The sequence below is a fragment of the Manis pentadactyla genome, chromosome 4, assembly GCF_030020395.1.
Source record: "Manis pentadactyla isolate mManPen7 chromosome 4, mManPen7.hap1, whole genome shotgun sequence".
NCBI classification, from domain to species: domain Eukaryota; kingdom Metazoa; phylum Chordata; class Mammalia; order Pholidota; family Manidae; genus Manis; species Manis pentadactyla.
Window position 1 is genome coordinate 172,323,398 of NC_080022.1, and position 17,323 is coordinate 172,340,720.

The window sequence follows — 17,323 nt, forward strand, 5'->3', positions numbered from 1 at the left end:
TTAACTAAGCTTAAAAAGGGCACTGGATATTGCTAGGTTTATAAGATAGTATGTTTCATAGTTGTATATACCTACCCTCTTTCAAATTCTGAACTTGGAAGGTGTAAGGGAGAGAACTTTTTGAATAATTAAGATTTGAACATCGAATAAATACAGTAATTGCCTTTGGGAACTAAATGATTCAAAATTCACATAATTCACTTGGTGTTCAATGATTGGAGAAAGTAGAAAAATACATCTAAGTTAAGAAGATACTGGCACCTGAATGAATATCTTTAACCTCATGCTCATATCAAGTTTCTTTGGAATAAGTCTATGCCAGTTCAGGCCCATCAGGAAAACACAAGTACATAGGTATTAAATATATTTTCCTCTCAACTGTACATGAATATACAGTTTTCCCAGATCCTCGATGGGAAAACAAAACAAGAAAAAAACACAACAATGAAAAAACTCCAGTGAACTATCAATTACATGTTTTTTTAAAAATTTTATCTCAATTACATGTTTTTTAAGTAAGACAATCATTTTGAATAAATGATTAAGTGTATTGAAAGTGGTAAGTGTAAAGAAAAATCTGCAAAGGTGATTTTTAATCAACTTCTAAAAGTTTTTTTTTCAGAATTCTACAAAACCAGCAAATTAGAAAGTAGCAAGTATAAAAATATTTTTGCCCTTTGTGTATTATTGATCTAATGTTACTAAATATAGATAAAACAAAATTACTTTAGCGGCTATAAACATACTCTAAACATGAACTATAGCAAAGCTGGAAAAGTATATTTCTCAATATCCACAGTTTGTGATCCTTTGATTTATTGCCTAGAAATATATTGCTGAGAAAAGGAATTTTAACTTGGAACAGTTTTAAGAAAAAAAGACTGAATTTTTATTTATATACCATCTGGCTGTAACCTATGTCTGTAAATGATATACCATTGATAAATTCCATTGTATAGATTTATAAATTTGATAAAGAACATCAATTGACCAAGGCTGAAAGCTAGGTCCATTCAATCTTTTTCCACTGAAGTAGCTCATATCTATATTTTAAAGACAGCATGGTACAAGTAAGAATATGATGTTCAATAAAATTGATTGTTATGTTGATTTTTCTAATTCCTAAAATGGCTTTTATTTAATCATAAAAGCAACCTGTTTCACTGCATGCTTTTTCCCAACGATCTTTATCAAATTTTATTTGAAAAAATTTTATTTGTAAGTTTTTATGAGAGGGAAGTAAAAAAATAAAATACTTGACCTTACTCTATTAAAGTTGCTTAGAAAATTCTGAAAATCAAAAGGAGGTAATAGGAATGATCATTTATTAAATTACAAAATGGCCTAACATCAGGATTCTTTACATTTGATTTGAAGTGATATACTTTTCCAAAACAAGGCTATTTTATAAAATTATGCATACCTACTTACTTCAGTTTATCATTATTTAATATATTGCTGGTCTACTTGATGTTTGTTGAATAACTCAAAAGTGCAGGGTTAAGAAAATGAAATATGGTAATTCCCTATTAATTTACCATCTTGTATAATGCAAGCATAGCTTGCTCATCAGGCTAGAAAACAAATGTTTGTGATTAAGAAATGGGACTTTCCCTATAAATAATATTCACAGTGGTTTTTGCTGTAAAAAAAATTCTGTTGAGGATTAGCTCTGTGGCTAATTTGGGTTTCTTGAAGAGGAACCATTTAAACAACCAAACCAGTTTTTGAAACGATTGAGTGGAACTATTTTTCCCTTTCCTAAATATTAATCATAATTCTAAGATCAAACATGGAAAAGGATATATTTCAGAGAATAACACATAAATGTGATCTAAAAATCCCTCAAAACTAACTTGCTTAAATGTTTTATAATTTTATCAAGCAGTTAAAAACTCCACCATTGGATGTTTTTACAGCTTACTCTGGCTTGTTCTCGAAGTTCATCCACAATTAAGCGATCAACTCTAGAAGGGTTAGAGGTCAGCCATGGAACTGGAGTATTGTTAGTACTGGATACTTTTTTTCCTGGGTAATTCTTGGCAAGGACCAATTCAGTCTGTAAAAAATTGCATAATTTTTAGATGCTAAACTTTCTAAATGTGATTCAATCATGAATAATATTTCTTACAGGCCTAAGTAATAAACTGAAAATGACTCCTTTAAATTAAGAATTCTCTTCCGGTATCAAAAGGCAACAAATACAAACCACAGTACCACACTATTTTTCGGTCATCCTTAATGCATATAAAATATGTGAATACTCCAACTGTTTTAATACTTCAAAAAATTCAAAGGAATAAACTTTTAGCCCATTAAGGAAAAAAAGTCTACTTCATAGGCAAAACAAACTTTACATAAATAATAATTTTTAAAACCCAAGCTTTTTTTAAGTCACCTTTCTAATTCCACATAGTTAAGGACTTAACCAACACTGCACATTATAGAATTCAATTAAAAAATAAGGCCAGTACTCTTAAAGTAAATAAGCAGAGGGGACACACCAAGTTACTCCTAAATGAACAGGTTTGTGTTACCTTTTTTCTCTCCTTTTCTAATGCCCTCCATTGTTCATAGCACTCTTCTAGACGAGTATGAAGCTCACTGGCTGGTCCACTACGGGTCTTAATTGGTCTTTGAAATCCAAAAGTTGGCATGAAACCAGAGAAGGAATTATCACCATACATCATATCATTAAAATAAGGGTATAAACGGTTTAAGTCATCGTAAGAAAACAAATCATAGGACTCCTTCAGTGGAACAACTGAATGTCCAAATGGGTAGGCAGATCTTTGGGGGAATCCATTTGAGCCAAGTTGTTGAAAACTCTGATTATGTCTTAAATCTCCCATCATATAATTATTAGAAAAACATGACGTCTGTGCACGATTCACACGGTTATTAATATTGTTGTCTCCACTTCCCTGTCTGTGGCTATTAAAATGACCCTGTGACTCCAACAGATCTTGGTATGTAGTTTGAGATAAGCCATCTAAATGCTTTGGACCTTCCTCAGGATCATAACGTCCATTCTGGGGCTTAGCTTGAAAATTATGTTTTACATTTTCAGTGATCCCATACTGCTGAACTGAATAGTTATCACAAAATCCATTTGGCTGCTTTATTTTTTTATCAGTAATCGATTCAAAGAGATTTTCTTCTCCAGTCTTTGTCAGTGCTTCCATGTGATCGACAGGTTGAATTCTTTCTGCACCATTGTAACCAAAATCAAAACCAGAAAATGCTGAAAGGCTTTCTTGGCAATACTTCTGAAATAAATTGCTATTTGGGGTTAAATTTGTGGATGATAGTTGGGGGAAATCTTTAGAATGGTTAGAACCTTTTGAAACCGCATTTAAATGGCTATTTAATTTTATTAAGTTCCCTTGATTTTGATAAGGAATAGGAGTGTTTTTTGTTTGTACATTCATCCAAGTTGGTCTGTTTAAGTTAATACCACCTGAAGATGTGGCTGACTTTGATAATAAATTCACTGATTTAAAATAATCAGAATTTGGGGGGTCAGGTTTAGTAAACTGTTGCTTTTCTGTGATATTAGCAAAATCATTAGATGGACAAGCTGTATGAGGTTTTAGTCCATATACTGGTTTTAAGCCAAAATCAGCAGTGAATGCTGCTTCCTTTGCAAACTGTTTTTCTGTCAGAAGTGGTGTAGTTTTTGGAAATGTGAAATTCTGCTGGTCAATTGTCTCCTCCATTTTTTTCTGATTTGCTGGTTTAACCTGAAATAACTTTGTGTAAGTGTCTGCTTCTACAGTTGCTGTTTCAGATGTGCCACTGACTAATTTTTTACTGTCTTGGACACTAAAATTTGAACACTTATTCAGCTTAGCCTTACTAAGATGAGCATATTCTGGGTATCTACAATAATCTGCATTTTCATTGTATCTATTAAATTGGGAAAGAAACATTTCTGCCCTTTTTTGCTGTAATGGTGCTTCAAGACCTTTAGCACATATTTTCTCTCTTCCATAAGGGTAAGTATCAACTCCTGATCCTTTCATGATGTCAGACAGACCAGTCTGTGGAATAAAACAGCTTTTGGTAAATGAATATTCTTGAAATGTTGTCTTAGCTGTATTATTTGTCTGAATATTGTAACAGTTAGGATGATCACTTCGTGAGGGGTATATCCATTGTTCTTCAAGGTCTAAACCAGTAAATCCATGATAAAGTTCATCTATTTTTTGTTGTGGTGTGAGATTACTATTATGCAGGTATTGCTTTTCCACTGCTGACACAGATTCACCACTATAAAAAGCTTGCTGAGCGATGGCTGTATCTATTGGCCTTTTGGTTTCTGTTAAGAGGTCATGGTGATCTGCAAATCTGTTTGTATTCATTGGCCAAACTGACTTTAAATTGGAGGAGCAGGTCCTAGAACAAGTGAAATATATTTAGTTACAAATTAGGTTTTGAAAGACTTTTATTTCCTCAGTGGAGAAGGTAGGAAAGGTTTTCAAAAATATTTATATTGCCTGTCTTCACCATTCTCTAATTCTGTCAACCTTTGTCTTATAAGCTGCCATTACATCCAAATAATTCTCTCAACACTTGAAATGAACTATGTACTACATAAATATGCATTTTAATCTTAATATGTCCTCATCATATTTTCCCAAGAGGCATTAACTAACCTGAGGCTGATAAGACTGCGTGGTCCTATTTATAGTAACAGGAAAAAAATTAAGTTTTTCCTTTAATTGGGTTATTATATAATACAAAAGTGTTAACTACAATTCTTTAATGAAGAAAGATGTGCTTTGCTGAACTATTACTGAAATTGAAATATTTTAATTGGTTACATGTGTGTTGCATATTTCCCTATTTATGAAATAGGGCATTTGTGTAATGTATTCCACACCCAAATAAAACAAAGCATATTTTATAAGTTTTTGCCGTATGAATAAAATCCATACATTTTTCTGCACAGCAGTAATGATTGTTTATTCTTTGGGATATATGTGTAAAAGCTCCTTAGAGTTTATACTCTGTAAGACAAACTTTAGCTCATGAACTCAAGGGAAAAGCTCTGAATTATGTAAGAATAATTTTCCAAGTGGAAGTTCTTAGTAGCAAATTTAACTTTAGACTGAAAATTTTCAATTGTTCAGCAAGTGCCTCAGCAAAATCAAGACTTCTAGAAACAAGTGTATGAATTAATAAGATGTCTATTGTCAAGATGATCCTCTATTAGGTAAAAATAAAAGTTTATAAAAAGGGTAATCTAGTTATGTGAATTTAAAAGTATATATACACTACATAGTTTATATAATATACTAACCCCTCAGCAAAATATGGCTGTGTCTTATCTTGTTCTTCCAAAATGTTAGACACAAGTCCATATAAGTCTGTTTCACTGCCATAGTCATTTCTTTCTGTTTGAATCCTAAGAATAAATGAACATCACATGTAAATTATTTTGCTCATACTGAAATGCTATGTATTTGATTTCTATTTCCAGACTTAATTCTACCATTATTTTTCTACAAAACACTTGGATTGAATCTGTACCATTATTCCAGATAAAGAGGGAACAGGAACTCAGTATTTTCCTAGCAGTAGAATCATAGACACTGAGAAGGGACTAGTGGTTACCAAGGGAGAGGGGCTTGGGTGGGTGCAGGGGAAAGGGGAAGAGGATAAAGGGACACAATAATTCACAATCACAATATAAGTTCGTCATGGAGAAGGTAGTACAGCATGGAGAGTAGTCAATGATTCTGTAACATCTTACTACATTGATAGATAGTGACCGCACTAGGAGGGGTGAGAATTTAATAATATGGGTAACTGTTGAACCACTGTGTTTTATAATTGAAACCAATATAAAATTATATATCAATGATACTTTAATTTAAAAAAGTATTTTCCACTTTAGCATAGTGTTTGTGCTACTTAAGTATTTCTCCATCATTTCAAATCTTATGTCTAGTTCAGAATGTATGTTTATCTCTAATTTCTCTAAAACACATGCTATCCATTTTAGGTTAGAAAGATAAAAATCTCTGACCTATGATGTTGTAGACATGCATGGATGGGTACCATGGCTATTCCTGAAAGCATGTCTGGTTCTATTACATATCATTCTATCAACATTTGCTCAGTTTTTTCATTTGTGATTTGAAAACCATATGAACCTATTTTCATTATTCTTTATATTAAATATTGATTAAAAAGTGAAATGTGATATGGTCATTCTAGATACCACAGCGATATTCCAGTTGTCCCTTAAATGTAATGGATTTGGGGGCTATCCCTAAATCCCTGCCAAAGTAGTAACTGGAGCTCCATGTACCTGAAATACTACCTAGTAACTAACACTGTCTAAATAAAACAAAATGTATAAGAGGATGGAAAATTGATGCCTTTTTACTGCCTATGGATTTGGGTAATTTGTTTCTAGCAACAATACGTTGTTTTAAATGGTAACTTCTTGTTTTTCCATATTTTATTTCTAATATTTCATAGTGTTAAGGCATTTTAGAAATAAAAATACTTTTTATTTGCATAACACTCAAACATTACATTGATCTTCATAACGTGGAAAGGGCAGTATTAGTAATCATTCAGCTGTTGAATGAATTATCCCTTGAGATATTAAGAAACATGCAAGGATATATGATTTGTCAAACTTTATTTATACACTTACTGAACAAATGGTCTGCCTATAACTCTAAGGCTTTTTCTACTATATACTATTATATACTTATATACTGTAAGTCTAAGTATTTTCTACTACATCATGTTTCATAAAGTTTTTTGTATAATATATTAGCATATATCTAGAAAAATATTTAGTGTAATATAGCAACTGTTAATAGTTCTTATTGGAGGTAGGGTAGCAGGGTTAAGGTGAATTTTCACTTTTATGTATCTCTGAAAAGTCTGACTTTTTCAAGCATGTATTGACTTAACAAATATATTTATTGTAGAATTATATATTCTAGTAAAGTCACTATTTTATAGAACTTACCAAAAATGTTAAATTTTAAATAATTAGTAAGATTTCAAAATAATTACTTACTGGTTAAAGATGCACCAGCCTCTATCAACTGATTAACTATATGATTAAAATAAAAGTAGATGTCATTCTTTTAGGCTTCTCTTTGCAAAGGCTCCCATAATATCCTACACTTCCCCTTCTCAACCTCACTATATTTGCAGTGCCTGGCAAGTCATCATCACCATCATTATTAGTTTAATGATCTAAAATTTAGTTTAATAAAACTAAAATGATTAGTTTAGATCTAAAAAGGCCAGGATAATATTTGCCATGTAATTCTAGTAATGCCAGTGGGAGAGAATCTGGCGTAGAGCAGGCCCTTATTAGTGGACTTGAACAGAAAAATAAAATTATCTTTGACAAAATCATGTTTATTGTGTACTTATAGGAAAAATTACCGAAAATTTAGAACTGGATGAAAAATAGATCTAAAAATTTTAATTCATTTCTGTAAGCTATCTTTAGAAAGAGAAACTGAAGATTTACTCACTAAAGACTTCCTCTAATGAATAAAAAAAAATTAAAGCTAAAAATTGTACACACATAACCGCCCAGTTTAGGGCTTCCTCTAAGTCTGATAAACATACGATACAGGGAATAAAGAGCTAATATAACTGGGTTCCTATGTAATCAAACTTACTTCATTTAGCCTGAGAAATCTAATTCATTTACCTGTTCTTTACATTGATCTGAGAATTAGAAGGCTGTTTAGTATCATCTCCGTAAGTAGACCAGGGTGCATAGAAAAGTGAAGAATCTACAGAACTTGAAAATTCTGTTGATGGAGAAAGTGGAGTGTAGATCTGCCTTAGGTCAACATTGCCTTCACTCTGAAATTTTAAAGACGTGTTTGCATATCAGATACCTCAAAACCAAATTTTGTACAGAATATTAGTGAAATAATAAGAAATTAGAGGAAATAATGCATATATAAGAGTTAGGAGACTTAAAATCAAATCTAGACTTAGCCACTTAAACTTACTTTATACTAGTGGTTGGCCAATTTTTCCTGTAAAGGGCCAGTAATAAATATTTTAGGTTTTGCTGGCTGTTAAGGTCTCTGTTGAAACTGCTTAACTCTGCTCTTCTAGCATCAAAGCAATCACAGACAATATGTAAACAAATGGTTGTGGCTATGTTCCAATAAAATTTTGCTTACAAAAACAGGCACTCAGAAGCTCTGGCCCATGATAGGTACTTGTTTGCTTATCCCTGTTAAAAAACGCCAACAATTATTGCAATTTAAATTTTCTGAACAGATGAGCATTATGTGGATAATAGCACTGTTATTTTTCATGAATCATTAACAAAACTCAGTCTTAATGCCCCCAATCTGTTAAAAAAAAGTTAACTGATATAGAATTTGCAAGAAAATTCCACATACATTGTGTTCAATCAATCTTGTGATGTGTATTCTCTGTATTTTGACAACCAGGAGACTGAGGCTGTAAGTTACTGAGCTAATAGGTGACAAAACTAAAACCCAAACTCAAGGACATCTTACCCCTAGTGTAGGGCCTTTTAAAAACAACATCTTTAATTTTCAGCCCAGTCTCTATTTCCAAAAGATACTGTGTTATGATCTTTCAGAAATGCAAAAATGTATGATTAGAAGAAAAATACAACTTTTTTCTTGTGAATGCTTCTATAATGAATTTTGAGTAAGTAAGGTAAAAAGTTTTTAAAGATTTTAATGAATTATTTAAAACCCTGCTTCCTTCCAAAAGGAATTGAAGTGCAGTAAAAATACTTTTAAATACTTAAGTGCCATAATGAATTTAACAAACAACAAATAAAAAAGATCAATTTGGATGTATTTCATTCTAGAAAATTTAAAGAAGCCTGAAAGCTCAGATTCACAATTTTAATTCTCCAAGCAAGGAACTACTACAACCTGATATGTAAATAACTATAAATATCCAGGTATAATTACAATAGAAATGGTATTTTATTCTTATACAGAAGGGATATATAATCCTGGCTAAAAATATTGTCTAATTGCTTTTATTTTAATCAAAAGTTACATAGAGAAGACATCTTTAGATCAAAATATTTCAGAATTTTTGTTCTTCAGACATACTAACTGAAAAACATTTTAACTGTACAACACTGAGTTTATACTATACCATTAAAATATGAAAATTAATGCCTTCCAATCACCCATTTTCAAGAACTCAAAATATTTTACAACCATTTGTTTAAATTCTGGTTATGATTACTATTTACAAACTACACATTTTAATTTTGTTTCTAATGATGAAGCTGGGAAAACTGAGGCACATAAGGGATTTTGCTAAGAGTGCCACTACGAACTACCCCTCCAGGATTTACTTAGCAGTAACTTTTACAAAGGCTTTTTACCTTTAGAAATTTTCATAATTTTATTTATTTAATTATATTCGTTTAATTTTATACCTTAACTCTCTTTTGGATGTGAAGTATCCAAATTGACATAAATAATTGCTCATTTTTTAAAAATAGTTGCTTAAAAGAAGCATTTTCAGATTATGTAATATCAAATGAGGTGAACAGTATCTGAAACTAAATGTATTTTGGGAGTATTTTTTCAAGTACATTTTACATTTTAAAATAAGATTTGAGTATTTGAAAAATTAAATCCTTTTAAAAGATTAAATTTTATATTCTAGTATAAAACAAGCAACTACAGTAATGTGGTGTCTTCAAACATAATTATACTTTTAAGTAATGTGGTGGATTCAAAAATAATTACACTTTGGGAAACAAAAGCAAAAATGAACAAGTGGGACTATATCAAGCTGAAAAGCTTCTGTACAGCAAAGGACACCATCAGCAGAACAAAAAGACATCCTACCGTATGGGAGAAAATATTCATAAATGACAGATCCGATAAAGGATTGACATCCAAAATATATAAAGAGCTCACGCACCTCAACAAACAAAAAGCAAGCAAATAATCCGATTAAAAAATGGGCAGAGTATCTATCTGAACAGACACTTCTCCAAAGAAGAAATTCAGATGGCCAACAGGCACATGAAAAGATGCTCCACATCGTTGATCATCAGAGAAATGCAAATTAAAACCACAATGAGATACCACCTCACACCAGTAAGGATGGCCACCATACAAAATACAAACAACAAATGTTGGCAAGGATGTGGAGAAAGGGGAACCCTCCTACACTGCTGGTGGGAATGTAAATTAGTTCAACCATTGTGGAAAGCAATATGGAGGTTCCTCAAAATGCTCAAAATAGACTTACCATTTGACCCAGGAATTCCACTTCTAGGAATTTGCCCTAAGAATGCAGCAGCCCAGTTTGAAAAAGACATATGCACCCCTATGTTTATCGCAGCACTATTTACAATAGCCAAGAAATGGAAGCAACCTAAATGTCCATCAGTAGATGAGTGGATAAAGAAGATGTGGTACATATACACAATAGAATATTATTCAGCCATAAGAAGAAAACAAATCCTACCATTTGCAACAACATGGATGGAGCTAGAGGGTATTATGCTTACTGAAATAAGCCAGGCGGAGAAAGACAAGTATGAAATGATTTCACTCATATGTGGAGTATAAGAATAAAGAAAAACTGAAGGAACAAAACAGCAGCAGAATCACAGAACCCAAGAATGGACTAACAGTTACAAAGGGAAAGGGACTAGGGAGGATGGGTGGGAAGGGAGGGATAAGGGTGGGGAAAAAGAAAGGGGGTATTACGATTAGCATGTATAATTAGCATGTGGGGGGGCATGGGGAGGGCTGTGCAACACAGTGAAGACAAGTAGTGATTCTACAGCATGTTACTACACTGATGGACAGTGACTGTAATGGAGTGGTGGTGGGGGGACTTGGTGAAGGGGGGAGCCTAGTAAACATAATGTTCTTCATGTAATTGTAGATTAATGATAAAAAAAAACAAAAAACAGATGCACCCCTATGTTTATCGCAGCACTATTTACAATAGCCAAGAAATGGAAGCAACCTAAGTGTCCGTCAGTAGATGAGTGGATAAAGAAGATGTGGTACATACACACAATGGAATAGTATTCAGCCATAAGAAAACAAATCCTACCATTTGCAACAACATGGATGGAGCTAGAGGGTATTATGCTCAGTGAAATAAGCCAAGCAGAGAAAGACAAGTATCAAATGATTTCACTCATATGTGGAGTATAAGAACAAAGAAAAAAACTGAAGGAACAAAACAGCAGCAGACTCACAGAACCCAAGAATGGACTAATAGTTACCAAAGGGAAAGGGACTGGGGAGGATGGGTAGGAAGGGAGGGATAATGGGGGAAATGGGGCATTATGATTAGCAGACATAATGTGGGGGGGAATGGGGAGGGCTGTACAACACAGAGAAGACAAGTAGTGATTCTACAGCATCTTACTACACTGATGGACAGTGACTGTAATGTGGTATGTGGTGGGAACTTGATAATGGGGGGGCGTCTAGTAACCATAATGTTGCTCATGTAATTGTAGATTAATGATACAAAAAAATGATAATTATACTTTATCAGAATCCTTTTCAGTTAAAACATTTATGGAAATTAAATATGCAAAGGATTGAGGTTGGCATATTAATTAGTTTAGGTAACTGCAACATTTATCATTTATATCCTTGATATACTTAAAACAATGGACTGAAATTAAATCCAAGTAAATTTTAGTAGCCATGTAAACACAGAATACTGGACTTGGTAGTGAAAAGACCTGGGCTTTGTCACCTAGGGCGCAAATCAAGCTTTCTGAGCCTCAGTTTCCCAATCTGTACAGTGGGTATAATACTATACAAAGTTGTGGTATGGATTAAATAAAATAATTTAGGATATTATTAAAATTCAAAGTATAACTATCAACATTTATGTCCTAGTTAAATAATTTCAAATGAAAATGTCTTACATTACCCTAAGTCTAACTAAATGCGATTAACATAACCAAATGTTTTAGGTGAAATAAAAGAACATTTAAAAGGTAAAGAAAAATTTCACCTTTAAGTTATCAAAAGAATGGTTTGTACTAACTTGCAATAATACGATTGAAAGAAAAAGTATTTTATGGACTTACTAAGCAAATGTAGATTTTCTTACATTTCTAGCATCATGTTATGTGAGGACGAGGTGAAAAGCAATGAAAAATTTTATTTCTGAACTTGTTTTCAAGGCAAAATACGTATTTGGCAAACTCAGTATTTCAAATGTTGTTACCGGCTTTCTGGTCCTAAACCTGGAGCAATTTAAAGACCTGTGTGAATCGTTGCGGGTAAATTTATTTGATTTAGAATAAACTATCTAACAAAGGATGGACCTGAGATTTGCGGCAATCGTAGAAGGCAGTGGAGCCAGTCAGCATCACGCCGTTGAGTACGTCTGTTAATCTGCTGGTGTCGGCGCTGAGGTTCCAGCAGCGGTTCGCACCTCCACGGAACACTACTTTCGGCTGTACAAAACGGGAATAGGAAATGGGAGAAACGTCACGCAGGGTAAAGCCATGACCGAAACGGCCAGGCGACTTGCCACCTCCACTGTTCGCGTAACTCAATGACAATCCTCTCCGAGGACAGCACTTTGGGAGCCCGCGCCTCCGTCCCCAGGTTTCCCTCTTTGCCTCCAGCCGTCTGCGATCCGACCCCCAGGGGTCTCACTCGCCGACCCTGACTGGCCCACGCAGCCGGCCGTCGCCTCTGCCCGACGAGTAGGCGACGGCTGCAGCCCGGGCGTCGCGGCCACCCCAACCTCAGCCTGCTCGCCCGGTCAGCCCGCGCCGCCACCCCGCAGCCGGGCCCTGCCTGCCGCCGCCCGCGCGGTGCGCCTCTGGCGCCCGGTCGGGGCTCCTCACCGGCGACCTGGCCTTTCCCGCCCTGCCCCGGCGTCGTCAGAGAACAGCGTCTAGGGACGCTCCCGCCCCTCAGCTTCTCCTCACCGTCGCCATCCTCTCGCCTGGTCGCCAACCGGACCCTGACGGTCCCCACCGGTTACCTCAAGTTCCTCCCTCAGGCCTGCGGGGAAGAGGACGGGCAGGTGTCGCCGCCTCTCACCTCCATGGGGTCCCGCAGCCCCTCCTGGACTAGGTACACCTCCTGGGGAATGGGAAGTGAGGGGGGGGCCGACTCCCTCTGCCCGCACCCCGCCGCTGCCGCCGCCACCACCCCGGGCTCTGCCTGGAGCTGCTCTGTGGGTGCGATGGGGGGCGCTAGAGTGGGAAGGGAGGGGCAGGGGCAGAGGCCGTTACAGGCCTACCCGGAGCTCGCGACCCGGCACCGGCCCGCCCAGCCCCGCAGCCTCTCCTGTGAGGCCGCTCCCCTCTTTGTACCCCCATCATTGGCCCGCCGCCAAGCCAATGGGCAACAGCCTTCAGGGCCACCTGCCCCAGTGACAAGGCCAAGAAGGGGCGGTTAGCGGACTTCAACTTATCCCGCAGCTTCGGAGCCTTTCCCGCTCAAAGTAACCGTGTCCGGGATTGGACGGAACTGGCAATCACCAGCCCGGCGATTGGCTAGTAGGACGGAGGGGACGGAGCGCAGGCCTATCGGGTGGGAGAAGGAATGGAGTTGATGGGAAGATTTGAGAAGTCGCTCAGCAACCGGGTGATAATCCTAAACCCAGCCTCTGCTCACCAAGTGCCTGCAGTTCTTTTTTGCACCTGATCCCTCCTTTACTCCCAGAATACTTTGGAACCGCCCAGAGAATCATAGACCTGTGCCTTTTCACAGAGGGCGAGGAACTCCTTTTGGAGTTGGGTACTGTTGGAAGGCTTCTCTTAGGCCCCAGGCTACAGTGGGGGGTGAAGGCATTTTAGTGTCAGTGTAACCTTGAACGAAATTCACTTAGACCTATTCTGGACGAAACATTTACATCGGCAGTCCCATTTGGGGATGTGGTTGTCTCGGAGAAATGCATATTTTTGTCTACAGGCAGTGTTAAAAATTTTTGTGTTTCGAAATATTAAAGATGATCCACGTAAACAATGTAAACATCTTTAGGGTGTTGAGATTTAAAATCAAAACTTGAGAAACGTTCAGTTAAGTGGAAGATGTTCTTGAAAGGCTTTAAATCCTCTTGTGTATCTTTTTATTGTAATAAGATATATATAAGATTTACATATATTCCATTTGAATATATATATAAGTTGAACCATTTTCAAGCACACAATTCCATAGTATCAAGTACATTCACAATGTGGTGCAACTATCACTGCTATCCATTTCCAGAATTTTCCATGATCTGAAACAGAAAATCTGTACCTAATAAAAAATAATTCCCCATTTCCTCTTCTCTCAAGCTCTGGTAACCTCTATTCTACTTTTTGCCACTATGAGTTTTCCTATTCCAGGTACGTCATATAAGTGGGTTCACAATATTTGTCCTCTTGTGACTGTCTTATTTCATTAGCATAAGTCAAAGTTTCCCCATGTTGCTGCATGTGTCAGAAGTTCATTCTTTCTTATGGTTCAGTGATATTCCACAGTATGTTTATACCACATTTTGTTTATCCAATCATCACTTGATGGATTCTTGGATTGTTTTCACCTTTTTACTATTGTGAATAATGCTGCTGTTTAATTTTTGTTAAATTTTAATTGTTTAATTTTGAGGAACACTAAACTGTTTTCCACAGCAGCTGCACCACTTATATGCACCAGCAATGCACCAGGGTTCCAATTTCCCCACATCCTCACCAACACTTATTTTCCTTTTTTTTTTTTTTTTAAGAATAGGAATTTTACAATCACAATGTAGGTAGGTCACAGGGAAGGCAGTATATGGAGAAGGCAACTAATGACTTTACTGTGCTGATAGTGACTATAATGGAGGGGTAAGAACTTAATAATACGGGTGAAAGTTGAAACCACAATGTTGTTCATGTGAAGCCTTCATGAGATTGTATGTCAATGATACTTTAATTAAAAAAAAGAATAGGCATTTTAGAGGGTGTGATGCAGTATTTCATTGTGGTTTTGATTTGCTTTTCCTATGACTACTGATGTTAAGCATCTTTACATGTGCTTATTGGCCATTTGTATATCTTCTTTAAAGAAATAACTGTTCAAGTCCATTGTTCACTTTTTGAGATCATACTGTCTAGTATTGGTATGATTTGTTTTGGAAATGAAGATTATAGGAAAATTTAACACTCCATTGAACTCAAGTAAATACATTAGGAAAGGGAACACTTTAGTTATGAAGCCAGGCAAGTATTTTGTATGTATATAGTTCTTTCTTTCAGCTCTTGTATTTCTTTTAGAAGATCTCATTCTAAACATGTGTGTTGAGAGGGCAGTGAGATTGGTTTCACAACCTCAGATGAAAATGAGAAGGAGTTAGAAATATTCAAATAATTGCTTTATGTCTTCTTTGCCTTCATCTGAATTTAAAATTTTTGGAGAAATGCTGACCATCTTTTTCCATTATTAAATGTTCCTATATGCAAGTAGCCACAGAAGATTTTTATATAATGATGTTGATCACATTTTGGTAATCTTGAACCACCTCAGAGTGGCGATGCCCTCGAGTATAAAACTCAGCTTTTTTTTCCTTGCTATTTTGGGGACATTTAAGTGAATCTGAATTTATGATTGGATTTTTTAAATTAAGGTATCACTGATAATACACTCTTATGAAATTTTCACAAGAAAAACAATGTGGTGATTACAGTCACCCTTATTATCGAGTCCCCCCCATACTCCATTGCAGTCACTGTCCATCAGTGTAGTAAGATGCCACAGAGTCCCTATTTGTCTTCTCTGAGCTACACTGTCTTCCTCGTGACACCACACACCATGTACATACTGTAGGATACCCCACAACCCCCTTCTCGCTCCCTCCCCACTGTCCTCCATCCCTCCCCTTTGGTAACCACTAGTCCCTTCTTGGAGTCTGTGAGTCTGCTGCTATTTTGTTCCTTCAGTTTTGCTTCGTTGTTATACTCCACAAATGAGGGAAATCATTTGGTATTTGTCTTTCTGTGCTTCAGTTATTTCACTGAGCAAAATACCCTCTAGCTCCATCCATGTTGTTGCAAATGGTAGGATTTGTTTCTTTCTTATGGCTGAATAGTATTCCATTGTGTATATGTACCACATCTTCTTTATCCATTCATCTACTGATGGACACTTAGGTTGCTTCCATTTCTTGGCTATTGTAAATAGTGCTGTGATAAACATAGAGGTGCATATATCTTTTTGAATCTGAGAAGTTGTTTTCTTTGGGTAAATTCCTAGGAGTGGAATTCCCAGGTCAAATGGTATTTCTATTTTTAGTTTTCTGAGGAACCTCCATGTTGCTTTCCACAATGGTTGAATTAGTTTACATTCCCACCAGCAGTGTAGGAGGGTTCCCCTTTCTCCACATCCTTGCCAACATTTGTTGTTGTTTGTCTTTTGTATGGTGGCCATCCTAACTGATGTGAGGTGATATCTCATTGTGGTTTTAATTTGCATTTCCCTGATAATTAGTGGTGTAGAGCATCTTTTCATGTGCCTGTTGGCCATCTGAATTTCTTCTTTGGAGAAGTGTCTGTTCATATCTTCTGCCCATTTTTTAAGAGGGTTATTTGCTTTTTGGGTTTGAGGCATGTGAATTCTTTATATATTTTGGATTTTAACCCCTTGTTGGATATGTCATTTATAAATATATCCTCCCATACTGTAGGATGCCTTTTTGTTCTGCTGATGGTGTTCTTTGCTGTAAAGAGCTTTTTAGCTTGATGTAATCCCATTTGTTCATTTTTGCCCAAGGAGATGCATTCAGGAAAAAATTGCTCATGTTTATATTCAAGAGAGCTTTGCCTATGTTTTCTTCTAAGAGTTTTATGGTTTCATGACTTTCATTCAAGTCTTTGATCCATTTTGAGTTTACTTCTGTGTATGGGGTTAAACAAGAATCCAGTTTCATTCTCTTGCATGTAGCTGTCCAGTTTTGCCAACACCAGTTGTTGAAGAGGCTGTCATTTCCCCATTGCATGTCCATTGCTTCTTTATCGTTTATTAATTGACCATATATACTTGGATTTATACCTGGGCTCTCTAGTCTGTTCCATTGATCTATGGGTCTGTTCTTGTGCCAGTACCAAATTGTCTTGATTACTGTCGCTTTGTAGTAGAGCTTGAAGTTGGGGAGCATAATCCCCCCTGGTTTATTCTTCCTTCTCATAATTGCTTTGGCTATTCTGGGTCTTTTGTGGTTTGATATGAATTTTAGAACTATTTTCTCTAGTCTGTTGAAGAATGCTGTCAGTATTTTGATAGGGATTTCATTGAATCTGTAGATTGCTTTAGGCAGGATGGCCATTTTGACAATATTT

At 36.0% G+C, this 17,323-nt stretch overlaps 1 protein-coding gene across 1 annotated transcript in view; it reads right to left on the reverse strand.

Moving 5' to 3' along the window:
- The window catches only part of MEIOC (meiosis specific with coiled-coil domain), a 15,153-nt gene extending 1,814 nt beyond the window's left edge, over positions 1 to 13,339 (reverse strand). Inside the window, exons 1-7 of the mRNA XM_057499530.1 lie at positions 13,261 to 13,339; positions 13,040 to 13,213; positions 12,329 to 12,660; positions 7,700 to 7,857; positions 5,306 to 5,410; positions 2,538 to 4,398; positions 1,925 to 2,059 (exon numbers count right to left, since the gene is read on the reverse strand). Of these exons, the coding sequence (XP_057355513.1) occupies positions 1,925 to 2,059; positions 2,538 to 4,398; positions 5,306 to 5,410; positions 7,700 to 7,857; positions 12,329 to 12,660; positions 13,040 to 13,213; positions 13,261 to 13,339 (2,844 nt within the window). The remainder of the gene's footprint in view (positions 1 to 1,924; positions 2,060 to 2,537; positions 4,399 to 5,305; positions 5,411 to 7,699; positions 7,858 to 12,328; positions 12,661 to 13,039; positions 13,214 to 13,260) is intronic.
- Positions 13,340 to 17,323: the final 3,984 nt, after the last annotated feature.